Source organism: Protopterus annectens, chromosome 4.part0 (assembly GCF_019279795.1).
Source record: "Protopterus annectens isolate FY-2018-M chromosome 4.part0, PAN1.0, whole genome shotgun sequence".
NCBI classification, from domain to species: domain Eukaryota; kingdom Metazoa; phylum Chordata; order Ceratodontiformes; family Protopteridae; genus Protopterus; species Protopterus annectens.
The window spans coordinates 529,416,550-529,436,029 of record NC_056733.1 but is presented as its reverse complement, the minus strand read 5'-3'; the positions used below and the strand labels follow the sequence as shown (position 1 = coordinate 529,436,029).

General features: G+C 42.8%; 1 protein-coding gene across 2 annotated transcripts in view; it reads right to left on the bottom strand.

Annotated features, from left to right (window-relative positions):
- The window catches only part of NF2 (neurofibromin 2), a 1,458,300-nt gene that overhangs the window by 729,158 nt on the left and 709,662 nt on the right, over positions 1–19,480 (bottom strand). For both annotated transcript variants that reach the window (XM_044068458.1, XM_044068457.1), the window contains exon 8: positions 18,827–18,961. In XM_044068458.1, coding sequence (XP_043924393.1) covers positions 18,827–18,961 — 135 coding nt within the window. The remainder of the gene's footprint in view (positions 1–18,826; positions 18,962–19,480) is intronic.

Sequence of the window (19,480 nt, the reverse complement as noted above, 5' to 3'; positions counted from 1 at the left end):
TTCTTTGTTTCATACTCGTTTGAACAGACTTTTCTTTTTGTTTACACTGCAGTGCCAACATTTCTTAAAAATGAACACGTAGAAAAAAAGGAAAAAAAGTTTACTTTAGTATCCCCATTAGAATTTAAAGTAACCAAAAAAAACTTTACTTTATAGCATGCAGATATTGTGTACTATACACATATTACTGTTAAGAACAAGTTTGTTTTACTTACAGTTAACTCTTTCCTTCCTCTGTCCCTCAAAGTGTTCCTCCAAACATTAATGACATGAAGTAGGGCATTTGCTTCAAAGTCGCCTACAAGTTCAACAAAGTCAAAAAAGTCCAATATTTCCATGTTTTCTTGTTCTATCATGTTTCACAAATATAATTAATGCTTTATAATCCCACATTCGTCAATTTCCAAGTTGCTGGTTTCATTCCGGTTTACCTCCAGCTCCCAAATCCAGTCTCTGCTTCCTTTCCAATGTACTCTTGAGATTCTTGTAGTCAACTCTTGTGCTTTTTTCTCTCTCTCAAGCATTTTCTGTTGAAACACTGGAAAAGGTTTCACTAGGACATTCTCTCTGTGGTATTTATTGCCAGAACAACAAGAAGCAGAATCTCCTCCTGCTTCATTGCTCACTTTTTGTTGGCAAACCTTTGTATTTCATCCTTAGCATGTTCTGCATCAAATGTTTTTGTCCCTCCAAGAAAGAATATTCTGAAGATAGCTGGATACAGCAGTTTGAATCTCACGCCTGCTTTGCGACATTCCCTGATTAGTGGAATAAATTTCCTTCTGTTCTGCCTGGTGTACAGTGAATAATCATTTTCCCCCAACACCCTACTGTCTGCCACTTTTAGCATTGTCCTTCTGCCACAGTTTTGTCAGAATCAGCTCCTTCTGCTGTTAAGATTGCATCTTTACTGTAAAGGCCTTGGTTGCTTTCTCACGGCCATGTTTGGAGCATACACAACTCCTGCTGTCGAATACCAGTCCAGTTGCTTATTTGTGCTTTCATAAATTTAATACATCAAAAACTAGGCATATGAGATTTGGGAGACATAAGTTGAACGGTGAGTGTTTAATACAGCACACAGTGACTGAAACTGTAGACTCCTTTAAGGACCTGGGTATATGGGTAGATACAGCTACGATTTTTTTTCTAATTGTATCAGCCAATTATAACTATCATTATAGAACTGTGTGTTATATAAAAAAATTATAAAGTCTAGGAAATCTGAAATTATGAAGTCATTATTTCTTTGTTACATTAGACCCAAACTTGAATATTGAATAACAATATGGAAACCTTATAAGAAAACAAGCATAAGTAAACTGGAAAGAGTACAGCGGAAATATACCAATGGCATCCATGGATTTGAACATTTAAGTTATTATGAAAGACTTGCCTATCTGAACTTGTAGTGTCTCTTACGGATATCTAAGAGGAGATTATTCAGGTAAATAGGGCATTTAGAGACAGCTACCTCTGGGAATGTATGAGGTTATCAAATAATAGTAGAGACTGATCAGACAACTTATGTAGAAGATTCTATAGGAAATGAGAAGTGTACTAATTGGTTCTCTGACAGAGCAGCTGATGCATGGGAAAGACTACCAAATGACATTAAAGCTAGTACTAGTTCAGATAATTTTAAGAACAGCCTGGACACATTATGGGCACAAGTGTTTTGGTATACTGGCATACTAGAAGGGCATTAATGCCCATGCTTGAAATTTTGTATGTATCATGTATGATTCTTCTAGCTTCTCTGGTAAAGCAGAAAATCTCAGGGCTTCCCTGGCTGCTCTACTCTCTAATTCTATTATTTTTTTGAAACATCTCTTCTTGAGCAGTCATATATTCAGCCAGCCGCTTCTTCATTTTGACCTCAGATTTTTGCACTTTTAATACATCATCTAAATATGCGTTTAAAGCTTCATCCATTTTTCCAGCCTTTTTTATCTGAGTTGATATACTCCATCAGTGTTGCATTTATTTTAATCAGATTTGAGTACATTTGACTTATTCTTTCCTCAGGGTTGCTGGAAGTCATGAATTGCACCAAAGATGAAGCTTGCACTGCTTTTTGCTGCACAGCTGCAGAATTATTTCCAGTCAGTGTTTTCCCTAATCCTTTGTGCTGGATGTTCATTCAGGATCGCTACATTTCTTTTATGTTGGCATCCATGCAGTGCATTTCCTAGCCAGTTACTGAAAAACATGGATTCAATGGCTCATTCTCCTGAGTTTCTGTTTTCATGCTAGGAGAGTTGAAATTAAGTTATCACTCAATGTGCAGCAATCTTGGAAGTCCACCTTGTTATTATTGTCCACAGATTTTCCTCTGATTGATAAAAAATATACCTGTCCTGTACATAAAACTAAAGGGACTAAAACATTTTCACTGTTCATTATCTTGCTTTCAATATCCATAAACAAAAGCTTCCAATTTTTCAGTTTTTGCATTATATTTTGTATAGACTCTTCCCAGAGACCCTTACCTGACAATTTCATTTTTGCCATTTTCTTTTTCTTCCAGACTGTCCCTTTTTTCTATTGCGATACTTTTTTTATATTTTTCATATAGCATCTTGCCCATCATTTCTTTTTGTAATTCTTTCACCTTCCTCATTCCCAAAATAAATGCACTGATGCTAAGTGCACCACTGGATTTTTTTTAAATCAGCACCTTTTTCATTATAAATTATCCCTCTTCTCCTTTGGTTCAGCCTTGAGCCCCGAAATAAGGTAAAAAAAATCTCTAACAATTCTTTTTCCATTGGAGTGGGAAACATACTCCCCCAAATATGCTATCTGTCCTAATACAAAAGTATAACATGCATGTCTTTTTCTGGAATAAGTAAAAAACTTCTATAGATTTTGGTAATGTAATATTCCTTCAATTTCATACCGCCTCCCTCATTTCATACATAGGCTCATAGGCAGGTACTAGGCTATTGGCCCAAGGCCCTACGTAAGCCTAGCCAGCAAGGTTCCCTGGCGTATGCCACCCAAGAAAGTTATTTTCCTGTGCCACTGTCGAGCAGAGATACAGAAGTGATCCCCGGGGTGTATTTCCTATTTCCCATCTACTCATCAAGATTTTTCTTGAAGAGTGCTAATGAGGAACTTTGCTTGACAAAGATGGGTAGCCTGTTCCAGAGTATGGGAAGTCTCTGGGATAGGAATCTATCCCCCCCCCCAGCATGTCCTATTTATTGTGGTGACAAGGTTTAGGTCCCTAGAGCTTGTAGCTCGGAGGGATTGGGATTTCTTTAGGTGCAGCATGTTCAACAGCTCTGGGTTTGACATAGCTTTACATGTTAGGCAGAGATCACCTCGGAGTAGACGATATGCTACGGAGTAAAGCTGGAGTTTTTTGAGGTGGTCAGTGTAGGTCATTTGTTTGAGGCCAGTAATCCTCTTTGTGAGGTACTTCTGTTGCCTTTCCAGCTGCTGCAGATGTCTTGTGAGGTACATTCCAAAAGGGGCGTTGTACTCTACAATGGGTCTAATGAGTGTCTAGTAGAGGGGAACAATGACCTTTTATTTCCTGGATAAGAACCCTTTTATGATGAGGTGTGCCACGTAGAAGGGCTTCCTGACTACTGTGGCGAAGTGCCTATCAAAGGAGAGACTACTGTCCACCTGGGTCCCAAGGTCTCATCACACATTTGATGTTAAGTAGATTGCTGCCTATGTGGTAGTTCAGTGATACGGAGTTTTTACCAAAGGGGATGACACTGCACTTTTTGGCATTGAGCTCGAGGCCATGGCTTTGACATCAGGCATTTGTTTCAGCGAGGCCCTTCTGAAGGATGTCCACATCATTTGGGGACTTGACTATGGCTCCTAGTTTGCAGTCATCTGTGAACTTTATTAGCCAGAGGCCTTCTGTGTTGGCCTGTACTTCAGAGAAGAAGATACCAAACAGGAGAGGTCCCAGGACGGAACCCTGTGTTACTCCACTTGTCACTGCTTTGAGGTCAGATTTGGGTCTGCAACGTTTACAGTGTGGGTTCTGTCAGTTAGCAACGCATCTTGTGATGTAGGGATTTATACCAAGTTTAGTGTGTTTAGCTATAATTCCAGAATGGGGGATGGTGTTGAAAGCCGAGGCCAAGATAGGCTGTGTGAACCACCTTACCCTCATCTACGGCTTTGGTGACTGCCTGAAAGTCGTCGATCAGGTTCAGGAGGCATGATCTGCCTTTTACAAACTTGAACTGGGTGGGATCCAGAGTTTGGAGGTTACCAATGTCTTTGTTTATGAGTTCCATAATGATACGTTCCACGGCCTTGAAAACCAGGCTTGTCAGGCTAATAGGTCGATAGTTCCCGGGATCAGTGGTGGCTCCCCCTTTGTGGAGTGGGATAACTGTTGCTGTGCGCCATTCAGTGGGCACAAAGCCTGATGTGAGGCTATTATTGAACATGGTGCTTAAGTGGGGAGCCAGTTCGTTCTGAAGTTCGTGTAAAACGCAGCCTGGGATTTTGCCCAGTCCCATGGATGCTGTGTTTTTGGCTTTAGAGTGTGCAGCTTTTACCCATGTAGTTTTTATTATAGGGACTCTGCATTTTCCTGTATAGATATGAGCCCTTTATGGGGTGAGGGGGGGGGGGGTAAAGTTGGCACTGAACCTATCTGCCAGGATGTTGGCAATATCAGTTGGTTCTGTAATTTTTGTGCTGTTGGGCTGTAACTCAGAGCAGATCTGGGTGTCGCCATCGAGAATCTTGACATAGCTATAGAATGCTTTGTGGTTGTCCTTAGAATTAGTGTCAATTTTGTTTTCATAGCTAGCTTTGGAGGATCTTATAAGGGATCTCAGATTCTTACTGAGGCTGACCAGAGAGCTCCTCCACTCATGGGATTTTGCTCTCTTTTGCAACAGCTTCTTCCTTCTGTTGTACAGCTGGTTTATGGCAGGGGACCACCAGACTGGCTTCCTTTTTTTGGAGGATAGCACAATCCATGCACTTGTGTAAGTGCTTATAGAGTGCATTTGTGTAAGATTCAGCAGTTGTAACTGTATTGTCCATCTGCATGGGTGTCATGAAGTTCACCACTTCTGTCTTAAGAAGCATGAAGTTGGCTTTGGAGAAATTTTTTACCGTGGTTTCCTTAATGGGGGGGGGGTGCGGGATGTGGATATCAAGGGTGATTAGCTTATGGTTGGATCGGACCAACGAGGAGTTGACTTTAGGTGTGGAACACCGGTCACTCATGTTGGTAATGACTAGGTCTAGGATGTTGTTGCCCCTGGTGGTAGTGGGGATAAGTTGATCCAGGGCATTGGAGTTTATGAATTCCAGAAAGCACTGAGCTAAGCAGTTGGTATACAAGTAGTTTTCCCAGTTAATGGTGGGGTAGTTGAAGTCACCCATTATTAGAGTGTTTGGTTGAACCCTAATATTTTCCAGTACATCAAGAAAGGAGGAGTGGGAATCCTGGAGTGTGGTGGGGGATCTGTATCAAGCTACAATTTGGATTGCAGTTTTGCCCAGAGTTAGCTACACTTGGATAACCTCCGATGCAATATGCTGAGCAACTAGCCTGGAGGTGTGGCTATCCTTAATGAATATGGACACACCTCCGCCTCTGGTGTTTCAGTCCAGGTTACATGGCCGAAAAGTGTGGTATGAGTTATAGCCTGGTATTGCAAGGGTGCTCTCTGGAGCCTTGTACCAGGTTTCAGTCACTGCACAGATATTGATGTTCTCCATTTTAAGGAGTGCCTTGAGTTAGCGCATTTTGAGATTTAGACTTCTAGCAATGAGTAGCATTACCCTCAGTTTTTACTTGCCTTTTCCTGTTACGGTGGTTAATTTGTTATTTAAACCTTGCCTAAAAAAGGCACTATAGGGGCAGCAAGAGCTTTAGCCAGTATCTGGAATCCCAGGGGCGACAGGAGGAGGTTATCTGTGGCAAAACATCATGGTCTGTCGACCATGTAATCCCCAAGCAATCAGATACTGGATCCCCTTAGAATGACACCGGAGGCTTAGCCAATTGTTGAAGTCAATCATTTTGTCCTTGTACTGCGGTATCATTCTGGGTGATAGAAGAATGCTACTCAGGGCTAGGGTCATACCTGCCTGGGCTACAAGATCGGAGAGCTCTTCCATGTCTCTTTTCATGTTCATAGGTTCATACTAGGCTATCTGCCCTAGGGCATTTATAAGCCTAGCCAGAGTGTGTTTGGCTTTCGCCACCCAATTTAAATGAATTTTACTATGCCCTTTTTCGAGGTTAGTATACTGTGCCTCTGTCTAACAGTAACACAGAAGTGATACCCGGGGTAAACCTACGATCTCCCATCCACTCATCAAGATTCCTCTTGATGAGAGTCAATGAGGGACTCTTCCTAACCTGGACTGGGATTTTATTCCAGAGTGAAGGGAGCCTCTAGGTTATGAATCTGTCCCTCCAGCATGTCCTATTTATTTCAGTGTTGAGGTTCAAGTCTCTCGAGCGCGCAGCTCGATGGGATTTGGATTTTCTGAGAGGCAGCATGTCCATTAATTCCGGGTTGGACATGGCTTTATACATCAGGCACAGATCGCCTCTGAGCAGGTGGCATGCCACTGAGTAGAGCTGGAGTTTCTTTAATTGGGCAGCATATGGCATCTGTTTGAGCCCTTTGATCCTCTTGGTGAGGTACTTTTGGGGTCTTTCCAGTTGCTTCAGGTGTCTGGTAAGGTACATCCCAAAAGGGGCATTGTACTCAATTATGGGCCTGATGAGGGATGAGTAAAGAGGCATGATGACCTCCCCTGATCTAGATGTGAATCCCTTCATGATTAGGTGGGCTATATAAAATGTTTTTCTAACCACTTTGGCCACGTGGTTTTCAAATGAGAGATTGCTATCAACTTGGGTCCCCAGGTCCCTAATTACTTCTTCCATACTCTCAACCCCTAGTCCAGGGAGGTATGTCTAGGGTCATTCACACCAACATGGACAATGACAGAGTCATATTTGTACTTGTGGAGTGACCTGAGTGAGTGGGCTATGTGGCGGATCCTGGCACTCAACAGGCAGCTGACAGTAACCTTCTCCTTGTTTAGCCTGGTGAGTGGGACATCAGTATCCCTGACTATAGAGTCACCTATGTGTTGGGTACATTGTTTTGCCTTATTGGCTGGCTGTGGTTGAGTGGCACACTGAGTCTGTGGGCTACGTGTCAATTGGGTTGTGTTGGGAGATGGAGGTTGCTTGTGTTTCTGCTTTGGATATCTCTGTTGCTTATACAGATTATTATTTAGAGCCTCCGTGAATGTTTTTGTGTTACTATTTGTGGATTTTGGTGGTGTAGATTTAGTGAGACTATGCGATGAGTGTGGTGTGGTGCAAATGTTTACCTTCTCCTCATGACTGTCAAGTTCAGTCTTGGCTGGAGAGAGCTTTACCTCCAGTTTGGCTAGATAAGTGCATCTCTCACAGGTTGTAGTGTTGGGTGGTAGGAGGACAGGGTTGTCTGTCTACATGCAGCAATTTCTACATTGACTCAAGATGCCCAGACTCATCAGACAGACAGGAGAGAACACTGAGAGCTGACCCTTGGACATGCCTGAATAAAAAACTATTTTCCTCTAGATAAGTAAGGAAAGTGAGTACAAGAGCTGTTTTTGTCTAAGCAAGTGAGAAAAGTAAGTACAAAAACTGTTTTCCTCTAGGTAATGAGGAAGGTTGAGTGTTGTAGTAATTAGAAGCTTATTTAGTGCTTACAAGTTCTGAACAAGTGCTGAGCATGAATAAGCAAATGTAAGTGCTAAAACTAAGAATTTGTATCTGCACTAGACAAGTTACAGGACAGAAACAAGTGCAAATGCAGGCTTTCAAATCAGAAAGTTGAGAGAGATAGAAGAGATTGCCCAAACGGCCGATAAAAAGAAGTTATGTACTCACTATAACGTTCCATCTGAGTAGGTAAACTTCATTTGTCAGCAACCTTTCGGTTTCGGATCCAATAAGAATGCGAGCTGGCAGCATACCAAGCAAAAGATCCAAGCTCCAAGCGCCTCCCCCCTACCCATACTACACTGCAACCTCCTTCCAATCCTCAGATCGAGTTTGTCACTCCACGTGGCACCAACAAACTAACCTGAGACCCCTAAACCAAGGACAAACCTCACTCCGAACACTGAGCTCAGCAAAAATAACGCCAAGGTAAGGGGGAAGGATGGTTGTTGACAAATGAAGTTTACCTACTCGGATGGAATGTTATGGTGAATACATAACTTCTTTATCTGAAGTAGTTAACTTCATTTGATCAGCAACCTGTGGGACGGAGTCCCCAGCTACCCGAAATCTTGGGAGGCCCTTAAGGAAGGATATTCCGGAGCACTGCAGAGCCAAAGGAAACCCTTCCTCTTAGACATCAAATCCAGTTTACAATGAGTAATAAAAGGTGTGAAAAGATGCCCAAGGTAGCCGCTGAGCAAATGTCATCCAGAGAAACTCTAGACCAGAATGCTGCAGATGTCACCATAGAACGTGCAGAATGAGCATGAACTCTTACTGGTTCTAGTAAACCAAGCTCTCTATATGCTTGTAGGACACAAAGGGAAATCCCCCTAGCAAGAGCCACTTTTGAAGGTGGCTTCCCTAAAAAGGGCTTGGCAAAAGAAACAAAGAGTTGATCAGATTTACGAAAGGCCACCGTCCTGTGCAAATAAAAACGTAACTGCCTGTGAACATCCAGCAAATGAAGTTTGTATTCCCCTTTGTTCTGAAAATTAGGGAAAAAGACAGGCAAATTAATAGATTGATTAATGTTTGTCTCAGAAGCAACTTTAGGGAGAAAAGATGGATAAGTCCTGAGAGACACCCTGTCCTTATGAAACACATATGATACAGGGGTTTCATACAAAGAGCTTGAAGCTCCGACACTCTCCTTGCTGAAGTTATAGCTACCAGAAAAGCAGTATTCCATGACAAAAAATTTAAGTCAACTGATGCCGAGGGTTCGAAAGGAGGCGCAACTAAGGCCTGAAGAACCACAGTCAGATCCCACAGTGGGGGCGGATTCTTAATAGGAGGTCTCAGAAGAAAAGTGCCTTTCAAAAAGGTCTTACAAATTCTGGCAGCAGCGACAGAGCCTAAATTGTCTCCTGCATGGAAATGAGAAATAGCCGCCAGCTGGACCTTCACTGTGGAAGAGCTGGCTCCTTGCTGGAAGATACAAGACAAAAAGTCTAACACTGCTGGGATAGGAGCAGTAAAAGGATCTAGATTTCTCTGTGAAGCCCTAATGGAGAAGTGTCTCCATTTGCTACAGTGAATTTTCCTGGTAGAGGATTTATGTGCCGCAACCAAGATAGATTTAACAGGAGAAGAGATACTGGGAGTCCTAGCAACTAGTGGAACTGGAGCAGCCAAGCTGTGAGCTTCAGGCTGTCCAGATACGGAGGAAGCATTCCCGAGGAATGACGAATCAGATCCGGAATGGAATCCAAGATCCAAGGTGGAGCTATGAGATGAGACCGTAGGCAGGGGAACCAGACTTGACGGGGCCATAATGGTGCTATGAGGATAAATCTGCTCCCCAACCGGCGAGCTTTATCATGAGCGGAAGTGGGGGATACTCATAAAGAAGACCGGGTGGCCAAGCATGAACAAGAGCGTCTCTGGGGGCTTCCCCCGTCAGGGGGATTAGAGCAAAAAACTCGCTGTACTTCACGTTGGAAGACTATGCGAAGAGATCGCAGCAAGGCTGACCCCACTTGAGGAAGATTTATTCCGCCACACAAGGGTTCAGAGACCACTCGTAGGAAGGAAGGATAGTTCTGCTCAATTTGTCCGCCAAGATGTTGGACCAACCCGGAATGTGTGTTGTTATCAGAAGCGGTTGGTGGAGATCACCCATTCCCAGACTCTCATGGCTGCTCAACACAGGGGACAAGACTTGGTTCCCCCCAGTTTGTTGATATACCAGACCACCGACATATTGTCTGACTGGATCGCAATAGTTCCCAAAGGGAGATCAGCATGAAGGGCCTGCAACGATAAAAGGACTGCTCTCATGTCTAGAACATTTATATGCAGAATGGTCTCATTTTGAGTCCACATGCCTTGAACAGTCCTGCCTGAACAATGCCCCCCCCCCACCCTAGGCGGGAGGCATCCTTCGTCACCGTGGCTTGGGGTTGGGGCGCAAGAAAGCGTTGTCCCTCCTGCAAATTCCGAGATTGGAGCCACCACTTGAGAGAATTTCTGCACACACTGCTCAGAGGGATCGGAAAATCTAGAGGTTGATGAAGAATCGACCTCTGAACTTGCAATGTCCACTGTAGAATTCTCATATGCAGACGAGCACAAGGGATCAGGTTGATAGCTGCTGCCATGGACCCCAAGGCTCTCAGGACTAATTCTGCAGGGGGTGCAGAGGACTGCAGAAGCGCTAACACATGAAGTGTCAGGCTGTGTAGTCTGTCTGGGGTTAAGAATGCCCTGGCCTGATGAGAATCTGTTCTCACCCCTATGAAGTCTAACACTTGAACAGGTTGAAGGGAAGACTTCCTGAGATTTATGGTAATCCCTAGCTGAGGTGATAACCGGAGAAAGAAATCTCTGGCTAGTAAGAGTAGATGCCTGGTGGGGGCGGTGGGGAGCCAGTCGACCAGGTACGGGAAAAGCTGAATGCCCTGAAGTCTCATGACCGTGACCTTGGTGAACACCCTGGGGGCTGTGGTGAGACCGAAGGGTAAGACCCTGTATTGATAATGCCTGGCCACTAGCCGAAAGTTGAGGAACCTCCTGGATCACCTGTCCATCAGAATATGGTAGTACGCATCCTTGAGGTCTATCGAGCACAACCAGTCTTCCTCCTGCAGGAAGGGCAGGATGGATTGAAGCGTGACCATCCGGAACATTTCCTTGCAATGAACAGGTTCATTGTTGATCGGTCGAGAATCGGCCTTAGGTCCCCCATCTTTTTTGGCACCAAAAATAACTTGGAATAGATGCCTGATCTGGACTGGTCTGGGGGCACCTGCTGGATGGCTCTTTTTTCCTAGTACCTTTTGTATTTCCACGGCTGTGGCCTCCCTCTGAGTGGGTGGGACGTCCGGGAGGCGCCTTGTGTAAGGCGGCTTGTTTATGAAGGGAACAGAATAGCCTCTGGATATTATTCAAAGCACCCAGCGATCTGTCGTGATGGACTCCCAGTGGACTAGGTGCATCGAAAAATGCCCCCCAACTGCCTTCAGAGAGGAGCAGTCGGGCAACCCCTCAGGGCTGCTGCGCGGGTCGCTCTGAAAAAGGTTCATGTGACCTGAAGTTCTTCGGCCAACTTGTCCCCCTCTGCCTCTGGGGGAGGAGAAGTCCTAAGCATTCTGGGACTGCTGAGTTTTCCAGAACCACAGCTTCTTTTGTCCTCACTGGTTCCTGGAAAAAGACATTTGAGGGTTAGAAAAGCGGATCCCGACAGCTGACAGTGTCTTCCCATCTTTCTCGCTCTGAACAAGCGTATCGTGGACAGTCTTCCCGAACAGGGTTGAACCGTCAAAGGGTGCGTTAGCGAAGGATGCCCTGAAGGGTTCCGAGAAGTCGCAAAGATGGAACTAGGCGTGATGCCTTAAGGCGATGCCGGACCCACTTGCCCTAGTGGCTCCCTCGGTGGCATGAGAGAGTAAATGCATGGACGTCCTGGACACAGACTTGAGAATGGCCATACGAGCCGAGAAGGTCCGTTTATCCTCGGCAGACATGGACTCCGGGGGAGACTCAGTATACTCTTTCGTGAGGTCCCGCTGCAGTCGAATTACATGGGCCAAGTAATTCAGCGCCCTTATAGTAAATGTGGCTGAAGCAAAAGTCTGCTTTCCAAGACGGTCCATAGACCTGGGTTCCTTGTCTGGGGGATGGACCGAGGAACTGTCTTGGGCGAGTTCCTTTTTCGTGGCGACCGCCACCACCATGGTATCAACGGGGAAACCTTTGTTCCAAGAAGCTCTATCTGCCGGTGGACACAATATCTTGTTGGGCCTTTTGGGTATAGGCTCCACAATGTCCGGTTCCATCCAAGCTCTGGTGGTGATAAGGTCCACCAGAGGGTTGGCAGGGGGAGACACCCAAGAGGTAGACGGGCCTGTGTCGAACGTCTCCAGGAATACCGACTCGTCAGAGGAAGGTTTTTGAGCGGACCACCCCACCCCCGGTCTGGCAAAGAATTTCCATAATGTCTCCAAAGGAGACGTCTTCGGGTGGGTGATTTAAGGGAACTTTCCCCTTCCTCCAAGTCGGTATCCTCAGTAAGGGACTCGGGGGAGTTCAAGTGCCTCCTTTTACACTGGCATTTGTGAGGGACCTCCTCGGCTGGACTCTCCGGGGAGGGCTCACAAATTGTTTTGTGTTCCTCCAAGGGAACTGCTTAGGGTGCAATAGACACAGGCTGTCCCTGGGGGACTGGATGACTGAAGACAAACCCAGCTGCGAGGGAGCAGGGATGGACCCAGAGGACAGAGTGAGGGGGTCTCGATTTTTCAGAGAGAACCCTCTCCACAACGTTGAATGCAGAGGAAGAACCAGCCTCCCTGAAACTGGTAGTAAGGGTAGCCAAGACCCTTGGATCCGACAAAGGGATCGAAGTTGAAGTTGGAACAGCCGGACATGAAGGGATGGCATGCCCCGACCACAACGGAGCCGATGACACACTCATCCCCTCGGATCAGACACCCAACTCTCGGCTCTGAGAGCTCGGATCTGAAAGTGGATCCGACAGACTCAAGGGCATGGCCGGCATAGAGGCCGAAGGCACCATCGGCACAGAACCCCGGACTCCAGGGCTCCTTAGATCCATAGACTCTGCTATCCGATGGTGGATCAGAGAAGGAGCTATCAGGGTGAAAAAACAGAGCCGAACTCCCCACACCAGGAGGGGGGAGCCAGCAACACCCCCATCTGCAGTTGAGTTTGTAAAAACCTTTGCGTCATCCAATCCATGTCTCCTTCAGAGATGCTCCAAGTCGATCTAGTGGACGCCACCGACGCCAGCCAGGAGAGCCGACATGAAGACGACCTCAACAGTGGTCTAGCCTCCTCCTCCAGCTCCAGGGAAAAACATGGTGAATGGAGCCGAAGAGAGGATGGCCTGGTAACTTTCACAGTAAACAAAATCACCTTAGCGGGAGGGGCCGTTGGATCCAACTCGGCCTGCCGCTTGCGGCCCTTCTCTCTATATTTATCTTTTTTCTTTCTCTGAATGTCTCTCTGCCTCCCTGTGTTTTTCTTTTATTCTCACTTTCTTGGCCTCTCTTTCTCCCTGTGGTAAGGTGAGAGGGTGAGTCCCGGACAGGGGAGGAAGGCCTGAAGGCTGGACAGCCACAGCCGTGGCTGGTGAGGAAGCAGCAGAAGAGGCAGAAGTTGATTCTGCAGGTAAAAGACCTGCCAGAATTAACTTGTTCCTGCGATCCCGCAGGGCTCGGGGGTTGAAAGCCACACAGATCTTGCAGCTGGATGACAAATGGGCCACCCCCAAGAGTGTGACCATCGGCTGGAAACAGCTTGTGGCCACACTCTGTGCACTTAGAAAGTCACTTTCTGACTTTCCGACATATTAGGGAACACACACACACACACACACACACACACACACTCTCTAAGGGCGGGAAGGGGGGCCTACACTAACAGAAAGTTAACAACTTTCAAAGTGCAAAAAAAACCCAATAAATATTGTAACGGTAACCGAGAAAGGAATAAACTAATAATTATTAGTAAAATTATCAGAAGGGGCACACACAGACCAAAGTTTTTGAAAAAACCCTGACAACTTGCCTGGAGCTCAAAAATCCTGTGCTGGCGAAGCTGCGGCAAACGAGATCTGGGGATTGGAAGGAGGTTGCAGTGTAGTATGGGTAGGGGGAGGAGCTTGGATCTTTTGCTTGGTATGCTGCCGGCTCAGATCCGTATCGGATCCAAAACCCACAGGTTGCTGATCAAATGAAGTTAACTACTTCAGATCTACAATTTCTGGGCCAGAACTACTCCTTATGTGGTAGACAGGTTACCTACTGCTTACCACTCCCACTGATAAGCTAGAAGGCTTCCCTCCAACACAGAAAGACTTGGGGGGGGCTCAGAAGCTTACATACAGTCCTGGATACAGCAAATCTGTACCTGGAACACTAGTTACAGGAAAGGTATGAAACAGGCTTACAGTTTTTTTTTACAGAAAAGTAGCAAAAACAGTAGTAAAACAATTCACATGCAGTGCAAGCTAGCACACTTGAGTATGTAGCAATATTAAAACTGTTGCCAGGAACAAACACTGCACGGAGCCTGGTAGGAAGTAAAATTTTAATGATGACTGCTCCTTTTACACCACAAGAACAAGTTCACATAAAGCGCTTTTCGTTTGGAAAATGCCCAAACTTCTTCAGATGCTAAACACAACACACTAGACTGATTTAAAATACCACTCCATAACGTAAATAATTAGTTAACTGATTAAAACACAATTAAGTCGCAGTGATCATTTAAAGCAAAACACAATAAACTTTTTTTTTAAATATTAAAAGACATTTGACTTGAAAAATCAATCCTTTTTTGAGGTTTATTTAGGCTTTTTATAGTTTGGTTTAGAGTATATTTTGGGGACTAAACCATCATTGTGACATATATATATATTTTCTAATATACTTTTTTCAATAGGTGTGATACCAAGTTTTCATACATCACGCTTTGGCTGTGTTTTTTATTATTATTACATTTTTGTAAACGTTTTTTAAAAGGATTGATGTGCGATCACTGCGTGCAGTGTTGGTTCCTGGCAACAGTTTTTTGTTTATCAGTTTATCGTATTACTTCTCGTTTATGTAGCAACATTAGACCAAACAGTTTAAAAATGCAATTAAATTAAAAAGGACTAAAAGCAAGTGCAGAAAGAGTTTATTAGGTAGAATGTGGTAAAGAGATGGGACTGGGGGAGTGTCCCAGATCAAATCTACAGTGGGGCTGGCAATTGCATAAGCCACCAAATTTAAACTACAAGCCAGAAATAGGGAGGGTGGGTGAGACAAAAGCAGAGATATAAGCAACAATTAAACTCTAAAACCAAAAAAATATACTCGGCTCTGAATATGCGCAGATAGATTGGAAAGCAGGCTCACTTTTTCAATTTAAATTTTATCACTCCATCACATATATCTTCTCTCATCATGTTTGACTTACAAAGCCATATCTGACCCAGCTCTGTTGGAAATGCTACATCTATAGAAATCCCAATTCCTCTGCACCACACTCTCCAGAAACCTCAACCTCATTCCCACAATCAGCAGAACATGCTGGAGGGATGGGTTCATAGCCCAGGGACTGCCCATGCTCTGGAATAGACTTTCCATACATGTCAAGCAGAGTACCTCACTGGCCCTCTTCGAGAGAAGTCTTGATGAGTGGATTGGAAATGGGAGAGTTCACCCTGGGGATCACTCCAGTGGCTCTGCTTGATAGAGGCACTGGGAACTAACGTTGGGCAACATGATGCCAGGGCACTTCTATGGCTAGGCTTGTAAAGGCTCCCGGGCCATTAGCCTACTACACACCTATGAACCTATACCTTCCTTCATCCATTCATTTAATATTAAAGAATAATGTCCCTTTCATATTTATTTATTTTGTTATAATATTCATAACTTATACCATCTAGTCCTGGCATCAATTCACTCTTACCTTCTTTTATCACATTCTCCACTTCTTCTATTTTTATATAATTTTGTAAAAAATATTTATTTTTGCAGATATTTTTTCACTTTACATTCTTTTTACCTATCCATTTCATCTTTTTCATATATTTCCTCTACAACACTTTCTACCACCTCCTTAATATCTTCTTGTTTGTATTTCTTTTACCATCTAAAAGAGCATCAGTCCTTAATTCCCTCATTTTTACTACCTTTCCTAAATAAGGGGAAACCTCCTCTTTCTTCCCTTTCAGAAATAAAATATTTGCCTATTTTAACATCAGTTTCCTCAATTCTTTTCATACATCTGTTTTTTTTTCTATTTCCTTCATTTTGCCACTTTCTATCTCATAATTGTTAAATTTCTTTATATTTCATCTTTTTTTTCATTTCTAAAAACATTTTATACTTCTGCTTATATACTACCCACCACTGTGTCCATTTTTTCTAAACTGGTATCATTGTCATATAATCTTTCCATAATATCTCTCTCATTTCTTCTTCCTTTTAAATTCTGAAGTTAATCTTATCCCTTTCCCTCCTTTATTACTTCTCTGTCTTCTCCTATTCTACCCCACACTGTACTATTACCTAAAAACTCTGCCACATCTTCCCCCGTATCATTTGATGCATTTAGAATAAATTATGTAATCAATTTCACTCAAAAAACCTTTTATATGTACATTCTTTCCTTATTTTTCCTACTTTTAAATCTCCATATTGCATTAAATCCCTTAACATCTTAATATCCTGTGTTATTTTCCCTTTTCTTTCTTCAGATTACAGTTAAATTATCCTACCATTACTATTGGCATATTTACTATCACATTTTTTTTTTATTTCTTCAATCAACTGCTTTTTTTCCCATCAGATTAGTATAGGCATAACTCACTATTAATCTTATACTTGTTGTTTCATTATCATATCACATACCACTACTCTTCATAATATTAATACTGTCATAGCTAAAATTCATATTTTTTTTCATTTTTATAAGAATTCACATTCCAGGACGTCTCATTTTCTACTAACCAAATGATTTCACCCTCCACCATACTGCCTATATTGTTTTACTTTTTTTCTTCTTTGTCATATATATCCTTGTATCTAGCAAGCAAAAAAACATCCATGTTCATTTTTACCCCCATTCCATCACCACCAAACTAGTTATGGAATTTCTAATGCTGTTCACATTTAATGCTAAAATTCTTATTTCATCCTTTTCATTTTTGTGTGTTTTGCTTTGAAACCATGTTTCCTTTTCTTTTCCAAATCTCCCACCAACTGATTTTTTACTCTCGTGTTTTTGAATTTCCCAATTTCTCCCTCTTTACTTCTAAAATTGCAAATCTGTTATCTTCCTGTGTAATAACCTTGTTTTGAACAATTATTTCTCCTCTAGGTACCTTTTCATTGTTTAACCTTTCTCCAGTATCCCCCTCCACTGCAACACTTTCTCTTTCAACATCTTCTGTAATAATACTTTTTACTGTTTGTCTTTCTTCTGAGCTTTCCTCTTCATCTACTCTTTCCTCTTCTAATATGGGACAGTCATATCAGAAGTGTCCAAATTCCTTACATTTTCTACAAAAAGACTTAGTTTTTAGCTGTATGTCCCCTCTCCCCATGTTGACTACACCATTTGCTGTACTAAATTATTTTCATCCCACAGAAATAGAATGCTTTGGTTTAACCCAATACCTATCTTGCCATTCACAATTATTTGTTTACAAATATGTTGAATTTTCCCATCCATAATATGTCCATCGTTACACTTCCTAACCCCACTCCATACATTTCTTTCATCACTTTTTTTTTAATTTCATGCACTTTACAACACACCAAAAGAAAAACAAAATTAACTCACGCTCATCCATATATGAAGTCCTAAACTGCACATTTGTTTTCTTTTTAGTTGTAGCCCCCAGCTATGAAATAGGTTCATAGGTTAGTACTAGGCTAACTACCCTTGTGGGCCATTTCAAGCCTACCCAATTACCCCATGTGAGAATCAAACCCTGCACCCTGTGTCTGTAAGGTAAACACCTTAACCATTATGCCATCCTCTCACCCCAAAATACTCTTTCCAAGGTGCTACTTCATTTCTTTTTTCAGTCTCAAGTCATACATTTTTCAAGCAAGTTAAACCTTTCAAATGTCATTTCACAAAAATTTTCAGCTCTCAAATGGGTTAATGCTTTTAGGATTTTAACATTAAATCCTAGTGGCAAGAGACTGTTATCCATAATGTCATACCTGTTCAAATTGCCATCCTTTTAATTGGAATTCTTACTACTTGTAGTCTTCTCTGTGGCTGTTGAAAAATTGTTGGTCTCCTCTCAATTCCTTCTTCCATTCTTCTTTACTGCATCTACATACCTTATTTATTGTAACAAAAACCCTGTTGCGGAGGTAAACCCTGAAAATATTAGCCAATAATACATCCAGTGTTTTCAGTTCACCAGCAGTTTGTATTTTCAATGTCTCAGTTTCTTCTTGCAACAACAAAAAAACCTACTGCAGAGTTAGACCCTGAAAACTAGCTAATCCACCAGCTAAGAATACCTTCATTGAAAATACAATTAACTGCTGGCAAAGGGAAAACAACTTCTCAGTTTCTTCTTCCTGCAACACTCTCTCCACAATGCCTCGCCACTTAGCTTCTTCTCCTTCCTTTGGTTCTACATGGTTCATCAAATTTATCAGCACTTATGTCACAGGTCCTCCATTTTCAGCTCTGTAACATTTATTTCATTGCCTTCTCTTTCCTTCAGTAAATTTTCACCTGCTCCTCATTCCAGCTCTGCTGCATTCTCATCATAATGGGATTCCTAAAACTGCAATAGATCTCCAGCACCACCTAGCAGCTCCAGAGATTCTCTTCCGAAAAGTAGGGAAAGTTCCTGTACTCAGTATGAATACCACCCTTGGTCTCCTCTGAAATGAGGGCATTAGCAGAGTAGGATTAACCTGGTCAAACAGTAAATAAAATAAAAAAAAATAAAATAAAACCTTGACATGAAACAACTCGTCAAGGTAAAACTTTTAAAATAAAATTACAAAAATTAGATATAATACACTTTCAAGTCAGTCTATAACCCATATCATGCAAACAGCTTTTTCAGTGGTACAGAAAACTGATGCCACTCACCTCTTTGTCACTGTAGGAAATATTGCGTATTTCATTCCAGGGGAAGGAAACCTTTGGAGTTAATCTATTATCTGGATTATATATGTGAAGGCCTAATGCATCTACTCCCAGTAACAATTCTGTTCCCTTTTTGTTCTGAAAAAAAGAATACATATACTTTTAAGACAAGCATTTCAATAGGCTGAAAATGCAATGCAAAAACAGACTGGCTGGATACCATCAAGCATTATGTCACTCTTATGCTAATTAAATATCTATTCCCATGCCGTCCTGCATGGCTGCAACAAACAATAAAATGTGACACAGTCCAAATTTAACAATTACTAAAACAGTAAGCCAGGGATTTCAAATGCATGATCCACAGGCCTAAGGCAGTCCACAAAGAGGCACGGTTTTTGATAAGGGAAGCTACTACACTACATACATTGCTGCATGAAGTACCTTTCTTCTTGTGGGGAAATTGTGGACCTCAGCTAAGTGAACTATTCCTCATGGTCATTTGAATTTAAATTCCCTGCTGTAAACATTACATGGCCATTCCGATCAATTCAAATTACAGGGTATCAATCTGATCACAGCAGGGAAGCACATGCTGAGAGAAAACAATGCAGGAAGTCATCACAGATGGACAGAATTTTTGCGTTGATCTGAGTG